Source organism: Branchiostoma lanceolatum, chromosome 11 (assembly GCF_035083965.1).
Source record: "Branchiostoma lanceolatum isolate klBraLanc5 chromosome 11, klBraLanc5.hap2, whole genome shotgun sequence".
NCBI classification, from domain to species: Eukaryota; Metazoa; Chordata; class Leptocardii; order Amphioxiformes; family Branchiostomatidae; genus Branchiostoma; species Branchiostoma lanceolatum.
In genome coordinates this window covers 3,537,996-3,556,169 of record NC_089732.1, presented here as the reverse complement: position 1 = coordinate 3,556,169, position 18,174 = coordinate 3,537,996, and the positions used below count along the sequence as shown (strand labels likewise).

The window sequence follows — 18,174 nt, the reverse complement described above, 5'->3', positions numbered from 1 at the left end:
GTAGCCGCTACATTGTAGTATTCAGTATAATGGTGGTCTCTTGGAAAGAACAGAAAATGGAATATGAATATTCGTTGTACATAGAATAGTATCAGTAATGCTTCTATAGCAACGCCCAAGTTTAACAATTCAACATGGCGGACAATGTGACGTCATAGTCACGTGATTAAAACTTGCCTGTGACGCAGATGAGCATGGCGGCGGTGCCCAGGCACGCCCACAGAACGCACGACGTCTTCCCGGCCTTACAGGAGAGCCCGCGCTCTTTCGGCGGGGTCGGGGGGAGATCTGAGGGAGGAGGAACAGGGCAAGTTAACTGAAGTGCAAACGATTTCATGTCGAGCTATATTTGACCCTTTCGGGTCAAGCTATATCTTACCCTTCCGTCTCAAGCCAAATTTGAACTTTTCGTGTCAAGCTATATTTCACCCTTTCGTGTAAATCTAAATTTGACCTTTTCGTCTCCAGCTGTATATGGCCTTTTCGTGTCGAGCTATATTTGACCCTTATGTGCCATGCTAAATTTGACGATTTTGTGTCAAGCTATATTTGACCAATTCGTGTGATACTAAATTTCACATTTCCTGCCAAACTATATTTGACCATTTTGTGTCATGCTAAATATCACCTTTTCGTGTCATGCTAATTTCACCTTTTCGAGTCATGCTAAATTTCACCTTTTCGTGTCAAGCTACATTTAACCCTTTCGGGTCAAACTATATGTAATCCGTTTGTGTAAGCTGGAGAAAAACATATCATGTAATTCCGTCAGATGGTGATCTCCAGAGCTTGAAGAGATTACCGTTCCAGACAATCAGCCCGTGGCTGAGAATATTCATCAGATCGCCATTTCTGTCGTTTCGCGTGGCCTAGTTTCTAGCCTGTTGCTTCCGGCCGATCTGTTAAGATATTTACGTGCTTGCATTCTTCATCTTTGTTGAGGTATTCTGTCGCATCAAAGAAATGTGTGATTTTTCATCGACCCGGCTTTAAAATTAAATTCCCGTATGAAAGATTCGTCTTAGACCACTTCGTTGACAAGGTCGTCTTGTAGTCAGGGTTGTTGACTTAGAATCTCAAGGTCCTGGACTCGAATCCTTGATAGTCCTCAATATTGTGCATTTGGCCATGGGAAATGCACCTTTTTTCCGCACTCTACATACTTTAGGTGAAACGGTTTACGTAGCTTCGGCTGGTGACATCCATTCGAACAGGAGTTAAAGGAGAAGGTCCTGTGTTTGCGGCCACACCTCAAGCACTTTGAACAACCCACTGCACTAATCGATAAAAAGGGGAGATCCTTCTTCTTCTTCTTTTTTCTTCCAGCCGCCTTCAACATGTTGAAGAGTATCATTCCAGGTGTAAGTAGTTCAAGCGGGTAAGTCTTGTTTTACACAGCTTGTACTTACAGTACAACTCTGGCGTGTTTTGCCTTGAGGAGGCTTACCGGCTATGAAATAAAAAAATAAAAAAAATAAAAAACAAACAAACATACCAGCTCTCCGGCCGTACATCGGGTTGGGAATCATGCCGGCAGTTCCATCGACGACGTCATGCCAGGTAACCGGTGACGAGACTGGTACTTCTGTGGACGACACGTTTTTATTCTTTATTTATCTAAGACAAACTTACATACGTAGGCAATGGTCTGTGCCTCCCTGAATTATTGTTTGTTACAATGGGTTGTTAAACATATCAAACAATAACAAGCCAACTTCTTTACATTGTACATTATTTGAATCAACCAAGACAGCCGGAGACTTTTCTAGTAAGAGACCTTAGCCACAGAATCATTGTAGAGTCTTGCGGGAAAATGTTCTGTACATGTTCATTGCTTTGAACTGAAATGCGTGGTCGCATGAGAAAATGCACCTATTCATTCAGTTCCTTGTTTGCATATGTTGGCTACGGTTTAAAGAATACACCGTTCCGTTTGTGAACATGATGTGTTATTTTTGTACTGGTTTCCTAAGTTTTGTTGAATTTCCTAGAATGATAACCTTCGATTCAAGCCACAATAGAGCTGATGAACACGAGATCGAGAGTACACGGATTCGATTCGTGGCACTCCTGGCAAGGCGTTATGTTCTTGGGAAAGTCTCTTCACACAGCTTTCCTCATTTGTACACCTGGGTGGAGTGAGGAAAAAGTCGTGTAGAGTGCCTTTCCCAATGGCACAACATCGGTGGCGTCAGGGGGATTTGAACCCTGGACCACTGGGTTCCGGGCCAAACACCCTGTCATTACGCTACACGAGCCCTCATTTGCGCCACATGAACCCGCATGAGGGTCTTCTTGGAATAACCTTGGACCTGTCGTATCAAACTCAGTGATCTTGAGACATGAAAGATTGCCATATATCCTTATCGACTCCTTTGACATAGAATCATTCGAAAAATGGGACCGTAGCGACCAATTCATCCGGCGGTTGCTACAATTACATTTCTCCCAACACTTAGATGCCGAGTTTTAATTCTATTTCTTTCACCATAGCCGGAAACAAACGCCAAAGACGAAACATTCCCATAACATTTAACTTTGAAGCTTTTTCTTACCTCCGTATTAGTTTGCACGTACGTATATGCGCATATCACTATTCACGCGCCAGCAAGCTTTGGTTCACCGTCGGTTGCACCACATTCATAAAGTATAAGTAATCTATAAATACATTTCTTCCGATTCATCTGTCATTTTCATAATGTGCAGCAACACCAACAAACTTGCTCTTACCTGTTGTCATCGCAGGAACGTTCCTCCACTGTTTACTGTTTCTCCGGGTATCGTGTCTGGTGATTCTACGACCTGACACAAATGCGACTCAGACAAATCAACACGCCTTTAATAAATTCATAGCTTTGCTTGGGGCAGCTTGTGTCTGGTAGGTAGACATTTGATACCAAAACAACATATCAATAAACATTCACTAGGATTGCGACGAAGGTAGTGGTTGGAGCCGTGAACAAAACAAACAGATGAGTACCTAGCTTAGGTAAGGGACGTCCCTCGGATGGGACGTTGAGAAGAGCCACGGTTTTCGAAAAGAGTAGGGTTCCATCTCGGTGTGAGTGGATCAAAACCATTAGAGTAAGGAATTTCCCGAGCAGCCTTCGTAACCCCTGCTTCTCCCATGTTGTTAGTTAGCCCTCACTTTCAGTTAATCGAGCTTGTCTCAATAATGATGTTTTTGATTTATAAGTTTAGGGAGAGAGATGCTTTCATAGTCTTACTCATGTAACCCACAACATCGATGGATGAAGTGGTCTTTACGTCTTGTGACTATTGAGCAACTTATCAACAACAAAATATACAATACAAAGGTAGAGATGAATTAAAGAAACAGCACAGTCTTGTGACTATTGAGCAAGCAGTTCAGTGTCCTCAAGCGGCCTCTTAGCTTTGCCCTTGGCCATTGTTAAAAAACGAACAAAACACGAAAAAGTACGGGGTGACTTTTCAGAGATCTCACCTTAGGCAAGGAATCCATTTTCAGTTACAGTTGGGGAATACTAAGAAATCATATCATAATGACAAGTGTACGGCTCTTTGTGGTAAATGTTCTAGATGTTGGCACATCGACCACTAAATCCATAGTGAGTTTTTTGGCAAACTTCTAGACAGATTAGCTAAAGAGGCTCGGTGGGCGTTACGCCACCGCAAGGGAATTCGAAGGTCGTGTATAGTGCTTTTCCCATACGGCACACAGTCGGGGCATGGTGAGCATGATATCGAACCCGGAACATATTGGTTCTGATATAGCCAATCTTCAAATGTACAGGCAGATTTAGCTCATGTAAGATACGGGCTCGTGTCTCCCGATTTGGAATCCCTCAATTCACTTTATTCTGTCCGTTGTTTCTTAGCTTTGTGAAACAACTATAGTAAGATTTACCTCGTTTATTCTTTGCATGTGATATAAAAGGTGAAAAGCTAAAATGGGGTGTCAATGTGTATTTTGATTAGATAATACCAATATAATCAACACAATACTTAGAAATGCAATGTTCTTCGTCTAAAAAGAACCTTAATATTTCAACTGTTTTTTGAAAATTTCACCTGTTTTTCGACATCTTATCTTATCTTCACATTTCATTTGTTTTTCGACAGATCATTTTTCACTGCCTTAAAAAAAGAAGTCAAACCCAACCATAGTCAACCTTAGTTAACATAGAACTTTCACAGTAGACTAGATAACTATGTCGATTCCCATGTATATCCATGTATTTGTTTGTCTGCAATTAGCCTTCGGGCATGAACTTGCAATAAAGTTATTATTATAATAATGTACCTGATTTTTGACATGTCAAAACGGCTTGGAAAGCACATTAGCTCGATAGGTTAGCCTAGATAGAACCAACTTGAATAATATATTTCCATATATAGTATTTTCAGTATTTTCTCTGTCTTTATCTTTTGATGAATAATTTGCGGCACTTCAAGCCAAAGAGCTCCATGGCCAGTGAGAGGGGGCTTTTGGGATCAAATATAACTTATGTAACTGGCCCAGTTACATAAGTTCTATTTGATCCCAAAAGTCCCTTCTGCACGAAATGGCCTCGTACAGGGATTCCTCCGGAAATATTCCCGATCCCGGTGCGGATTTGGTGGATCCATAAGTTACGTTGGATCCGCCTGTATCCGCCTGTATCCGCCTGTATCCGTCAGTATCAGTCAGTATCCGCCAAAAATACAGGAAAATCCCGGTACGTATACGTGTCGCGGGTCCAGTGAGAGGGGGCCCAAAGTAAACCCTGTGTTTGTCAGTAAACCGTTTACTAGGGGTTACCATGAGGTCAGCAGTGTCATAAGTGTTTGCTCTTTGTTTGCCTGTTGCTGAAGACAGAACAGTAACATTTCGTAAACGAGTCAAATAGGAGAGCATTATTTCCAACAAATTGTTTCTACCATTGAGGTCGATCATACATGTACATGAAGAAATGTTACAGTTCTTTTAAATTTCTTGCGGTATTCAATATTTATTGTACACATATACCCACTGGTTAAGTACTGGTCACACAAAACAAGGATAGTGTACAGATATACATCTATACATTGTCAAATTGTCATGCGCTTTCTCCCTTATTCGCCTCTACCTACAACCTATCAATCGAAAGACAGACAATTGCAATGAAGACGCAAAAAAGGCATGCAAAACAATCTGGAGACACATTCCTGCCTGGATACTACATATTTGTCTATACGTCACTGCTTTGCATCTAAGTCGGTCTCATACCAGAGTGCACACAATAACCTCATGTTCCGATGTCACATGACACCTTTATAACCTGGAAACACGGCGTAACCTACAAACGAACGGCGCTGAAATCTTCTCAGAGGTCAAGATGAGTTGTAGACAGCGAATGAGAAGCGAATTTCGCCTGCAGTCGTTCGGGCTGACACACAACAACCGTCACGTGTTTACCAGAACGCCGGTAAGTTTGCTGTTGCTGTTGTTGGGGACAAGGTTTGAGAATTTAAATATGAGTACTAGAGAGCCAGGGACAGGAAGCGTTTTAAATAGTGGTTTCATCCAGCGTGGATTTAATCGTTCTGGCAGGGAACGAATAAGCCTCCTATACAAGGAGGCCTTGGCAAATATAAGGAAGGGCAATGATATGTCGGCAGGCCGGAAAAAACAACAAGGAAAGTTTCCTTACTTACAACATGTACAGGCTCTATAAGTTGACCTGGATATTTCTGAGCGTGTGGGTTTGTTTGTGTGCGCTGCGTGTGTGTGTGTGTGTGTGTGTGTGTGTGTATGTGTGTGTGTGTGTGTGTGTGTGTAGAAAATAAATCTGTTTTTGTGACATATACACACATACCGACACACACACACACACATACACAGAGACAAGACATTAAGAATTACTTGGTGTTTATCGGACCCTTTTCTTTGTTATTTCAGTGGCTCAGTAACCAGCTGCCATTCGTGCTGTACCGAGTTGCAGTATGTTTGTACCAGGTGATAGCTTTCTCCACTATACTCGGAGCCCTGGTTGACCTCCCTCAACTAACTTTAGCTTTGATATTCCTGACTACATGGGGCTACATCCTCCTCACACTCCACACCATAGTGAGCGCCGCACTCTGCTTTGCTGACTACAACAACTCTCGTTCCCTGTATGGAGCATCGGACGACAACCGCCTGTCGTCTGATGTTGTCATGGAGACGGGATCTACCATTCAACTCACCACCAGAGGCATCGAAACAGCCCAAACGAGCGTCGGCCAAGACTCCACCCAAACCCTGCCACTACCGTGGTATTACAAGCTTTGTTGGGTCTTGTACAATTTAGCCTTCTGCGGGGGAATTGGCATCACGATTTTGTTCTGGTCGTTGCTAAGAAACGATCTTAGCGCTCTTAGCATCCTCATGCACGCCGTAAATTCCGTTACCATAGTGATAGACGTAATGGTCAGCGGTCTGCCATGCCGACTGCTACATTTTGTTTACCCTTCGACCTTTGGGTTTGTTTACATTCTCTTTACTGTCGTCTATTGGGCCGCAGGTGGAAGGGGGTTGTATGACTATCCCTTCATCTACCCCTACATTGACTACGGGGGTAACCCTGCTCTAGCCGCTATTGTAGCTGTCCTGGGGGTGCTAGTGGCAGTCCCCCTGTGTCACTGCATCGTCTTCGCTCTCGTGGTTGCTCGCGAGAGTTTAGTACGCTTATTGCATAGGCGTAATTCAAGTAACAGTCATAGTCATACCATTGCTGCTATGTAGGCACCAATTATCTTTTGATCTGCTTCTAGATTTTAACTAACCATAGATCTGTTGTATACATGTTGTGGGAGCTAAATGGATTTGATTACAATGAAACTTTTTTTCGTTTGATTCTTTTTGATATGCTCATCGTATTATCATATTCTATCGCTGCAGTCGTGAATGATCATTTGACCTTTTATCAGGCCTTTGAAATGAATGTGAGAAAAGAAATATGATACATTTGAGTTCGTAATGACTTCAAAGAGTTTAGTACGCTTATCAAGTAACAGTCAGAATATTAACATCGCTGCAGTGTAGGCATCTTAATTCTGAATCTACTTCTAAAGCTTAAACTCGAGCTCATCATAGATTCATTGTATAAAGATGGAATAGCAATATCACATTTTATGATTGATTAATTCATTTCATTATTGTATAGTTTGATTCTTTTATTTGATTATTGTATCATTGACACTTAATTCGACTATTGTTTGATTTGATACTTTATTTCTTTATTGTATTATTTCATTGGATGCACTACTTCATTGTATTATATAATACTTTATTTGTTTATTACATCATTTGATTAGATCCATTACTTCATCCTTCGATGCAAGATCGGTCTTCTGGCATAGTTGTTGGAATAAATGTTTATATTCTTTCAATCTGTATGAAACCCTTGTTCTTAATTAGATATATGCTCTACTAAGAGAGAAGAGCTGTCACTGAATCCAGAGTCGTCTGAGATTTTAATTCTGTTGTTCTTTACCATAACAAACTCTTCAGCTTTAGTTTGCTGAATTGTGTCAGTATGTATGTTATAAGACGCAAATGAAATTCTTTAATACATCTAAACTCTGATTTGATATGCCCCTCAACTCATTTAAAGAAAGCAAAACATTCTCACTTGACAAAAAGACTGGAGCTGATCAGTCGAAAAAATTATTTCTATGTTGGCAATTGCAGTTCAGCTTTGATTTGTTTTGTCTTTCTTATCATGAATGAATGAATTAAGAGCTAAGTTTATAATTGGACACATTCACCCACTGGGTTAAGTACAGGTCACAACAAAAGAATAGTATACAAATATACATCTATACATTGTCAAATTGTCATGTGCTCATTCTCCTTTCTTCGCCTCTACCTACAACCTATATCAGTTGAAAGACAGACGAAGAAGACGCAAAACAAAGACATGCCAAACAATCTGGGGATACATGCCTGCCTCGATTTTACATATTTGTCTATACGTCACTGCTTTGTATCTAAGTAGGTCACATACCAAAGTTCACACCTTAGCCTAAGTTCCGATGTCACATGACACCTTTACAGCTGGGCCACACGACGTAACCTGCATACGAGCGGCGTTGAAATTGCAGGGGAACACATCTCGTGCCCTGTACAGTCGTCAATATGACTTGTGGACAGCGAATGAGAAGCGAATTTCGCCTGAAGTCGTTCGGGCTGACACACAACGACCGTCACCTGTTTACCAGAACGCCGGTAAGTTTGCAGCTGCTGTTGTTGGGGACAAGGTTTGAGAATCTGAATTGGAGTACTAGAAAGCCAGGGACATGAAGCATTTAGTGGTTTCATCCAGCGTGGATTTAGTCGTTCTGGCATGGAACAAATAGGCTTCCTATACAAGGAGGCCTTGGCAAATATAAGGAAGGGCAACGATAAGTCGGCATGCCTGACAAAACAACTAGGAAAGTTTCCTTACTTACAACAGGCTCTATAAGTTGACCTGGATATTTCTGAGCGCCGGTGTGGGTTTGCTTGTGTGTGCCGTGTGTGCCGTGTGTGTGTGTGTGTGCGCGCGCGCGCGCGTGTGTGTGTGTAGAAAATAGATTTGTTTTTGTGACATACACATGCACACACATGAACACACACACACACACACACACACACACACAAGACATTAACAATTACTAGGTGTTTATCAGACCCTTTTCTTTGTTGTTTCAGTGGCTGAAGAACCAGCTACCGTTCGTGCTGTACCGAGTTGCAGCATGCTTGTACCAGGTGGTTATTTTCTTTGCTGTACAGGGAGCTACAGGCCTGCTCCGCCCACTGCTTTTGGTATTCCTGACTCAGTGGGCCTTCATCATCCTCACGCTCCACACTATTGTGAGCGCCGCACTCTGCTTTGCTGACTACTACAACTCTCGTTCCCAACGTGGAGCATCGGACGACAACCGCCTGTCGTCCAATGTCGTCATGGAGACGGGATCTACCATTGAGCTCACCACCACAGGTAGCAGAAGAGCCGAAACAAACGTCAGCCAACAGTCTGCCCAAACTCCGCCCCTACCATGGTACTATAAGATCTGCTGGGTCTTGTACAACGTGGCCTTTAGCGGGGGGATTATTGTCACAATTTTGTTCTGGGCATTGTTTGGAAGATACGTAGGTATAAATGTTGGCGACATTTTGTTTCATGCCGTCAATTCTGTTACCATAGTGATAGACGTAATGGTCAGCGGTCTGCCATGCCGACTGCTGCATTTTGTTTACCCTTCGATCTTTGGGGGCGTTTACATTATCTTTACTGCCATCTACTGGGCTTCGGGTGGAAGGGGGTTATATGACTATCCCTTCATATACCCCGTCCTTGACTACGGGGGTAACCCTGCTCTAGCCGCTATTGTAGCTGTCCTGGGGGTGCTAGTGGCAGTCCCCGTGTGTCACTGCATCGTCTTTGCTCTCGTGGTTGCTCGCGAGAGTTTAGTACACTTATTGCAGAGGCGTAATTTAAGTAACAGTCATGGTGATGATATCGCTACTCTGTAGGCATCATATCTTTTGATCTACTTCTAGATTGTTTGAATAGAGTCATCTACTGCTAGGTTTGTACTGACTACAAAGTTTCTATACTTTCAATCTGAGTGTATCAAACCCTTATTCTTAATTAGATATATGCTCTACTAAGAAAGCAGATCTGTTACTGAATCCAGCGTCACCTGAGAGGATAATTTTGTAGTTCATTACCATAATAAACTCTTCATCTCTTGTTTTCCTGTGTCAGTGTGTATGTTGCGAGACGCAAATGAATTGAACGTTTCTTCAATAAATCCAAAATTTGATGTAATATACCTTTCAACTTATTGAAACAAAGCTAAACATTCTCACTTGACAAATAGTGGAGCTGACTAGTCGAAACGTTGTCCAATTTTTGTGTTGGCAATTGCAGTTCAACTTTCATTCACAAAACTAGACCTTGATATAAAGTGCGCGTTAATTTTACATCCTCAAATAATTATCACTTCAAACTTTTGTATGCAATTCGCCTGTATCAGTCAAAGTGAAATTGATGCAACTATACAACAACAACCTGACAAACAAAGGCTGTCGTCATCCCCAGTTCAAGACTGGTTTGAAAATGCTTTAAGACTGTACAAAATCAAATTGAAATCGAGCGGACGTAAAGTTTCTTTTTGAAAAGTTCCAAAGCGTACTTTGGTTGTATTTGTTGTAGGTCTGTTGAACTCTGTTCACAGATTAAATGTTTGCCCTTTAAGCAGGTCAAACCTCAGAGTTCACACCGTTATCTCTACGTTCCCCCGTCACATGACGCACAGTGTCCTACACTATAATAAGCACAGGGAACACATCTCGTGCGCTCTACAGTCGTCAAGATGTCTTGTGGACAGCGATTGAGAAGCGAATTTCGCCTGAAGTCGTTCGGGCTGACACACAACGATCGTCACGTGTTTACTAGAACGCCGGTAAGTTTGCCGCTGCTGTTATCGGAGATTTGAGTTGAAAACTTTCCTAGCCAATAGAGGGCCAGTATACTAAACATGACATGATAAGGAATGAATTCGCTAAGTTAAGTATAAGGAAGGATAAAATACATATTCAAGATGGAGATCGTAAATTGCCCGACCAAACTGAAGTTGTCTGGCAAATGGCTCTTTCAGTTGGCTTCACGCGGCGAGGACTACATTGTGAATGTTTGACAGTTCTGACCTCCACGTCCGGATCCGTACACGCCTGTCCTTCGACCTTCGTACCTCTGTGGTACTATATACACATAGTGGTGTCATATACGTATGTCTGTGCGTATGTGTATTTCTGTGTGCGTGTGTGTGTGTGTGTGTTTGTGTGCGTGTTTGTTGTGTGTGTGTGTTTGTGTGTGTGTATGTGCGTGTAATAGATAAATCTGCTTCTATGAGTACGATAACACCCCCAAAGGATACACAGACAAACAAGCCATAAATGATTACTTAACTGCCTCGGGGTGTAGTTATTAACACAACCAGGTAACTTATTTGAGCTTCCTTTTCTTTGTTGTTTCAGTGGCTCAGTAACCAGTTGCCATTCGTGCTGTACCGAGTTGCAGCGTGTCTGTACCAGATGACAGCTTTTTTTACCATGCATACAATCCCTCCCCACCGGTTCAGCCCAGTACTTATGATATTCCTGACTGAATGGGGCTACATCCTCCTCACACTCCACACCATGGTGAGCGCCGTACTCTGCTTTGCTGACTACTACAACTCTCGTTCCCCAGTGTCTGAAGTCGCCATGGCAACGGAAAACACCAGGCTACTTACCGCCACAGACAATGGAACATCCCAAACGAACGTCGGCCAAGACTCTGCCCAAACCCCGCCACTACCGTGGTACTACAAGCTCCACTGGTTCTTGTACAACGTGGCCTTCGGCGCAGGATTTTGCATCACGATTTTGTTCTGGTCATTGCTAAGAAACGATTTAAGCGCTCTTAGCTTCCTTCTGCACGCCGTAAATTCCGTTACCATAGTGATAGACGTAATGGTCAGCGGGCTGCCATGCCGACTGCTACATTTTGTGTACCCTTTGACCTTTGGGGGCATTTACATTCTCTTCACTGTCATCTACTGGGCTGCGGGTGGAAGGGGTCTGTATGACGCTCCCTTTATCTACCCCGTCCTTGACTACGGTGGTAACCCTACTCTAGCCGCTATTGTAGCTGTACTGGGGGTGCTAGTGGCAGTCCCCGTGTGTCACTGCATCGTCTTCGCTCTCGTGGTTGCTCGCGAGAGTTTAGTACGCTTATTGCAGAGGCGCAATTTAAGTATCAGTCATGGTGATAATATCGCTGCTTCGTAGGCATCATATGTTTTGATCTACTACTGGCTTCCAGATCTTAACTTATCATAGATTCGTTGCATACATGATGCTGTACCTGTGTAAATCTGATAATAATGTAACGAATTTTCTTTTCATTCCTTTTTATTTGCTTATTGTATTATTGTTTTTGATTGTTGCACTCATGAATTGCCAATTGACCTGTCATCAGGCAGGCTCCTAAAATGATTGAATTTGTGAGAAAAGTATTCCTCTACTAGTAAGGTAATGGAAACAACAACCCACTAAAGCGGAACTGTATGGAACATTACTATCCGTATCTTCAACCATAGCTACAGAAACAACAAGAGTCCGAAGACCCAAAATCTCCATGAAATTTGTTTTTATATGAGATGTGTTTATTTTCCCTAGTTATTTGTTGTTGCCACTGGTTGTTTTGTTTTGTGTGCCAGAGGGTATCTACGTAATAGAACCTAGAAAGGCAACATTTTCTGGAAAATGCAGGATATTCCCCTCCCGTTACCTACACCTCAAATATGACGCCCTTAGCATTTACTGTAGTGTGAGGGAATCCTGAAGTTTCTGCATAAATTATGCAAACAAGGTCTGTATTAGCATGGTCAGGTGTGTTCAGCTTTCCTAAAGGTACCTACATCTGAAATATATCATCAGTAGCTTTTAAAGTAAGGGTTATGCATATATTATGCAAAAACTCCTCATTAGCATAATCTATGGCCAGGTTTTCTGACCTTTCATGGTACCTACATGTCAAATATGAAATCCGTAGCCTTTACAGTAAGGGAAATACAAGGTTATACCTAAATTATACAAATGAGGTCCGCATCAGCATATTTTATGGACAGGTGTATTCACCTTCCCTAAAAGTACCTACATCTAAAATATGACATCCGTAGCTTTAACGGTAAGGAAAATACACATTTATGAATAAATTATGCAAATGATATTCATTAGCATAATTTATGGCCATGTGTGTTCACCTTTCCTAAAATTACCTACATCTGAAATATGACATCCGTAGCCTTTACGGCAAGGGATATGCCTAAATTATGCAAATGATGCTCTCATTAGCATAATTTATGGCCAGGCTTTTTTACCTTTCCTAATGGTACCAACATCTCAAATATGACATCCATAGCCTTTACGGTAGGAGATATACACATTTACGCATAAAATATGCAAATGAGGTCCTCATTAGCATAATTCATGGACAAGTGTGTTAACCTTTTCTGAAGGAACCTACATCTCAAATATGATATCTGCAGCTATTATGGTAAGGGAAATACAAGTTTCTGCATACATTATGCAAATGAGGTCCTCATTAGCATATTTTATGTCCAGGTGTATTCACCTTTCCTAGTGGTACCTACATCTCACATATGACAGCCACAGCTTTTACGGTTAGGGAAATACATGATTATGCATAAATTATGTGAATTAGGTCCTCATTAGCATAAATCATTGTCAGGTGTATTGACCTGTTCTAAAGGTACCTACATTTTAAATATAACATCCGTACTATGAAACAAAAGGTACATATAACTTTCTGCAACACCATTAGTAGAGTTACCACCCTTACATCTACTTGGTTTTGGGCAGCGGAACCACCAGCTGTTGGGAATTAGGGAATACTCGCCCTAGATAAGAGACCAATAGATTCAACAGATGTGACCTCAAAGCCCATACCCACAATGGAGAAGTAGATATTCCTCATTACTTATGCAAATTCAGTCCAAATTTGCATAATTACCACTTCAGTTTCTACATCTCTGCCCAACCCACTTGCGTATCAAATAACATGAAAATCTGTCGCTCCTTTCTTCAGTTATTCTCCTTTGAAAATATTTACAAACACGCCATTGCAGTTCCAGTGACACATACCAGGGGGCCCAAAATCGACCTTGACCTTTCTCCTCCCAGCACCTACCCACATACCAAATATCATTTCAATCCATCCACACGTTCTTCAGTTATGCTGATTTTAAGCGTCCGGTGACACATACATACAAACACGGTGACACAAACATACACACACGCGCACACACACACAAACACAATAACTTCGCATGATTTGCACTTCAGTGTGTACATCTCCGTCCAACCTACCAGCGTACCAAATAACATGAAAATCTGTTGTTCCTCTCTTCAGCTAAACCCCTTTAGAACATTTTTACAAATAGGCCATTGCAGTTCCAGGGACACAAACCAGGGGGCCCAAAATCGACCTTGACCATTCTCCTCCCAGCGCATACCCACATTCCAAATATCATTACAATCCATCTACACGTTCTATAGTTATGCTGACTTTAAGCATCCGACGACACACATGCAAACGATTTACCTCCTAACTTATGCAAATTCGGTCTCATTTGCATAGTTTGCACTTAAGTGTGTACCACTTGGTCTAACCTACCTGTGTACCAAAGAACATGACGATCTGTCCATCCACTCTTCAGTTCTTCTACATTGAAGATTTTTACAAATACGCCATTGCAGTTCCAGTCACACATGCCAGGGGGCCCAAAATCGACCTTGACCTTCCTCCACCTGACACCCACCCACATACCAAAAATCATTTCAATCCATGTACAGGTTCTACAGTTATGGCGACTTTAAGCGTCCGGTGACACAAACATACACACAGACACCAAACGCAAGCAAAACAGTATCTCATGAAAAAGCCTTTTTTCATGGAGATAATGAAGAGCTTGTAAGCGAACTCCTGCTCTGGACACCAACTCATGGAAACCCCTGTGTCGGGCGACCGCGACTGACCTACATAGACCAACTAGCTGGGGATGTATGGGTGAGGTCTGAAGATCTAGACCAACTAATGGCGGACCGTGACGCCTGGAGGGAGAGAGCTGCCTTAGTCCGGGCAAGCTGCCCGATATGATGAGTAAGGTACAAGAACTCACCAATACCTCACCTCTTTAAACTGTTGACCTCTAGTTGATATATATTTTACAGATCCACTTATTAGGTATGTCTACCGTATATTGTACAAAGGACGACCTAACGACACAGACGGCTCATCTTATCATATTGAGTTACATGTAGTAATGTAACGTGATTGTTAATGAATGTGAATTTGTTTTGATGGGGTTTAGAGTAGATTTTAGCTTATTTGTAAACTTTTGATAATGGATGAGTGGATCTGAAGTGCTTACCGATATTTTTGTTAGAACAACAATCTAGACTCAGTATGTCTGCGAGTTGGGCCGATAAAGCAATAAAGGTTGAATTAAATTGAGTTCGTATTGACTTAAACTATTACAGTTTTCTTTCGATACAAGCCCGTTACTTAGGTTTGGATGTATGCACTACTAACAAAAAGGCAGAGAAAAAATACATTAAACAATCTTCGTCTAAGATACAAATTTTAAGACATTGATATGTATAGAATGCACCAGTAATGACGTTTTAAACTTTGTTATCTTATTTACTTTAGCCTGTCACAGGGAAATTGCTGCTAATATGCAACAACAAGAAAAACAAGTGTCGTATTCATTCTTAGTTGAAGACACAATCCATTATAATTTTGAAAATGGAAAAGATCATAGCAATCAAGTGCACAATAAGAACTTGAAAACTAATACATACAGCAATCTCCGCTTGTCGGTTGTATTCGTTGTACGCCTGCTCACATATCACATGCTGGCCTGTCCGTCTGGCTACTAAGTAGGTCACATACCAGACGGTTCACATTGTTATCTCTACGCTTCTCTATTACACGGCACACAGTAAAACGTATTCTACGGAATATATACACCAGAAGACACAAGCGCAGTTGAACACATATCGTGCCATCTACAGTCGTCAAGATGTCTTGTGGACAGCGATTGAGAAGCGAATTTCGCCTGAAGTCGTTCGGGCTGATACATAACGACCGTCACGTGTTTACAAGAACCCCGGTAAGTTTGCAGCTGTTGTTTTCAGAGATATTGTTAGAGCAGGCCTTTAATGGCAAGTAGTGGGGCTGAAACATATAGCACTTTCGTGGTTTTTCTAGCGTAGTTTCGTTGCTGTGACATGGAACGAATGTATGACACAAGGAAGCCTTGGTACTACGTAGAAGGACGGACAAATTCATGTGGGCATGATTGACTTAAAATCATGAAAGTTTCTGAATGGTAAGGGCTACAGTGGATGTTTGTAGGAAACAGTTAGTGTACACTTAGTAACTTCTATGTGCATATGGTATGCCTGTCTTTCTCATCTCATAATCTGTATATAGAAAACCTAGTATTGTATGTGTATGTAAGTAAAGGTTGATATCTTGCAGAATCGGCGGTTCTTCAGGTAGAGATCGCCATCGCAGTCTCTGCTGAGGTAGGGGGCATTCATACAGAGAGACAAACAGACAAGCCGTGGAAAATTACTTGACTTCTTTGGGCTTATAAGTAATGAAGTCATCCAGGATAATTTCTCACGCTCTGTTTTCATTGCCGTTTCAGTGGCTGAGTCACAGGAACCAGTTGCCATTCGTGCTGTACCGGGTTGCAGCATGTCTGTACCAAGTGATAATTAACTTCACTATATACGGAGCCCTGAGCAGCTTCGACCCAGTACTTCTGATATACCTGACTGATTTGTTCTACATCCTCCTCACACTCCACACCGTGGTGAGCGCCGCACTCTGCTTGGCTGACTACTACAACTCTCGTTCCCTGTATGGAGCATCGGACGACAACCGCCTGTCGTCTGATGTTGTCATGGGGACGGGATCTACCATTCAACTCACCACCACAGGCATCGGAACAGCCCAAACGAACGACCATGGCCACTACAACTCTCGTTCCCCGCGTGGGGCAACATCAGACGCCAACCGCCTGTCGTCCGATGTCGTCATGGAGACGGAATGTACCATTCACCAGGACCATACAGGCAGCGGAACAACTGAAACGAACGTCGGCCAAGACGCTGCCCAGACCCTGCCCCTACCGTGGTATTACAAGCTCCACTGGGTCTTGTACAACTTGGCGTTCGGTTCGGGGGTTTGCGTCACGATTTTGTTCTGGGCATTGCTGAGAGACGATTTTAGCGCCCCTAGCATCCTTTCCCACGCCATAAATTTTGTTACCATAGTGATAGACGTAATGGTCAGCGGTCTGCCATGCCGACTGCTACATTTTGTTTACCCTTTGACCTTTGGGGGCGTTTACATTCTCTTAACTGTCGTTTATTGGGCCGCAGGTGGAAGAGGGTTATATGATGATCCCTTTATCTACCCCTACATTGACTACGGTGGGAGACCTGTTCAAGCCGCTGTTGTAGCTGTACTGGTTGTTGTAGTAGCAGTCCCCCTGTGTCACTGCATTGTCTTCGCTCTCGTGGTTGCTCGCGAGAGTTTAGTACGCTTATTGCAGAGGCGTAATTCAAGTAACAGTCATGATGTTGATATTACTTATCTGTAGGTATTCTTCTTTCAGATCTTAAACTCATCATAGATTATTGGAGCCACTGCGATCTAACTAAGATGACGCCTAAGCTAGTTACCTTTGCCAAGAAGCTTATGTTTCCGGCATGCGTTCGTGTTTCTGTCAACACGGTAGCTTGAGAAGGTTTTAATAGATTGTGTTTATACTTGGTATGTGGGTAGGTCTTGATGAGACCTCGAAATGATTTGAATTTTTAAGCCCCTAGCGGACTTCTATGATAATACAGGCAGCTGTATTTCTGATATTCACGTCATTTTCTTGTAGTCTGTTTTCATTTTATTTGCCTCAATTGTATTACGAAAGATATGTGGATATGTATTATGAACTTTTCTGTATTTCCATCCAAACTAGTTATATTTCTTATTTTTCTCTGTTATCTTAATACAGAAGAAGAACTTTATTGCATGACAATTGTACATGGTACAAAGTATGGCAAGAATTCGTAAACATAATACAAAGTAGAAGTATAGAATAAAACTTAACATCCTAATTAATACTACAATACAATACAGCATCCTAATTACTAATACAATACAATAAGGACTAGAATACATTTTGATCTAGCGTAACAGTTATGATCGAGTTGTTCTTTGGTGTCAGAATTGATATTGGATCTGAAATTGTAGACTAATAAGTGTTCTTTCTTCTTGTATGTTTTGTTTTTGTATTTTCTGTATATATGTATAGACAAAACGATCAATACCGAATAAATCTAATCACGTTGAAGCGATTAGGTCTATTCGGCATTGATCGTTCCGTCTGCGGGCAGAATTGTAGGCTGGTGACATAAAGAAAACGGGGCAAATTTGATAGCCCAACAAAAACGTCTAAAAAACACGTAAAAAACAGCCATCCCAACCTCTGCTTGGAGAGTAAAAAAGAAGCCCAACCCCAGGCCCGCTAGCGAGGCTAATCCCTGCCGCCGGTCCA

At 42.0% G+C, this 18,174-nt stretch overlaps 2 protein-coding genes across 2 annotated transcripts; both read left to right on the top strand.

Annotated features, from left to right (window-relative positions):
* Positions 1-5,193: 5,193 nt before the first annotated feature.
* Positions 5,194-7,351, top strand: LOC136444940 (protein rolling stone-like). The gene is made up of 2 exons (XM_066442725.1): positions 5,194-5,429; positions 5,903-7,351. The coding sequence occupies exons 1-2, from the start codon at positions 5,340-5,342 to the stop codon at positions 6,725-6,727; spliced, it is 915 nt and encodes a 304-aa protein (XP_066298822.1). The 5' UTR covers positions 5,194-5,339; the 3' UTR covers positions 6,728-7,351.
* Positions 7,352-7,956: 605 nt separating this feature from the next.
* On the top strand, positions 7,957-9,800 carry LOC136444887 (protein rolling stone-like). Its single transcript, XM_066442644.1, has 2 exons — positions 7,957-8,212; positions 8,678-9,800. Exons 1-2 carry the CDS (start codon positions 8,123-8,125, stop codon positions 9,500-9,502), a joined length of 915 nt encoding a protein of 304 aa, XP_066298741.1. The 5' UTR covers positions 7,957-8,122; the 3' UTR covers positions 9,503-9,800.
* Positions 9,801-18,174: the final 8,374 nt, after the last annotated feature.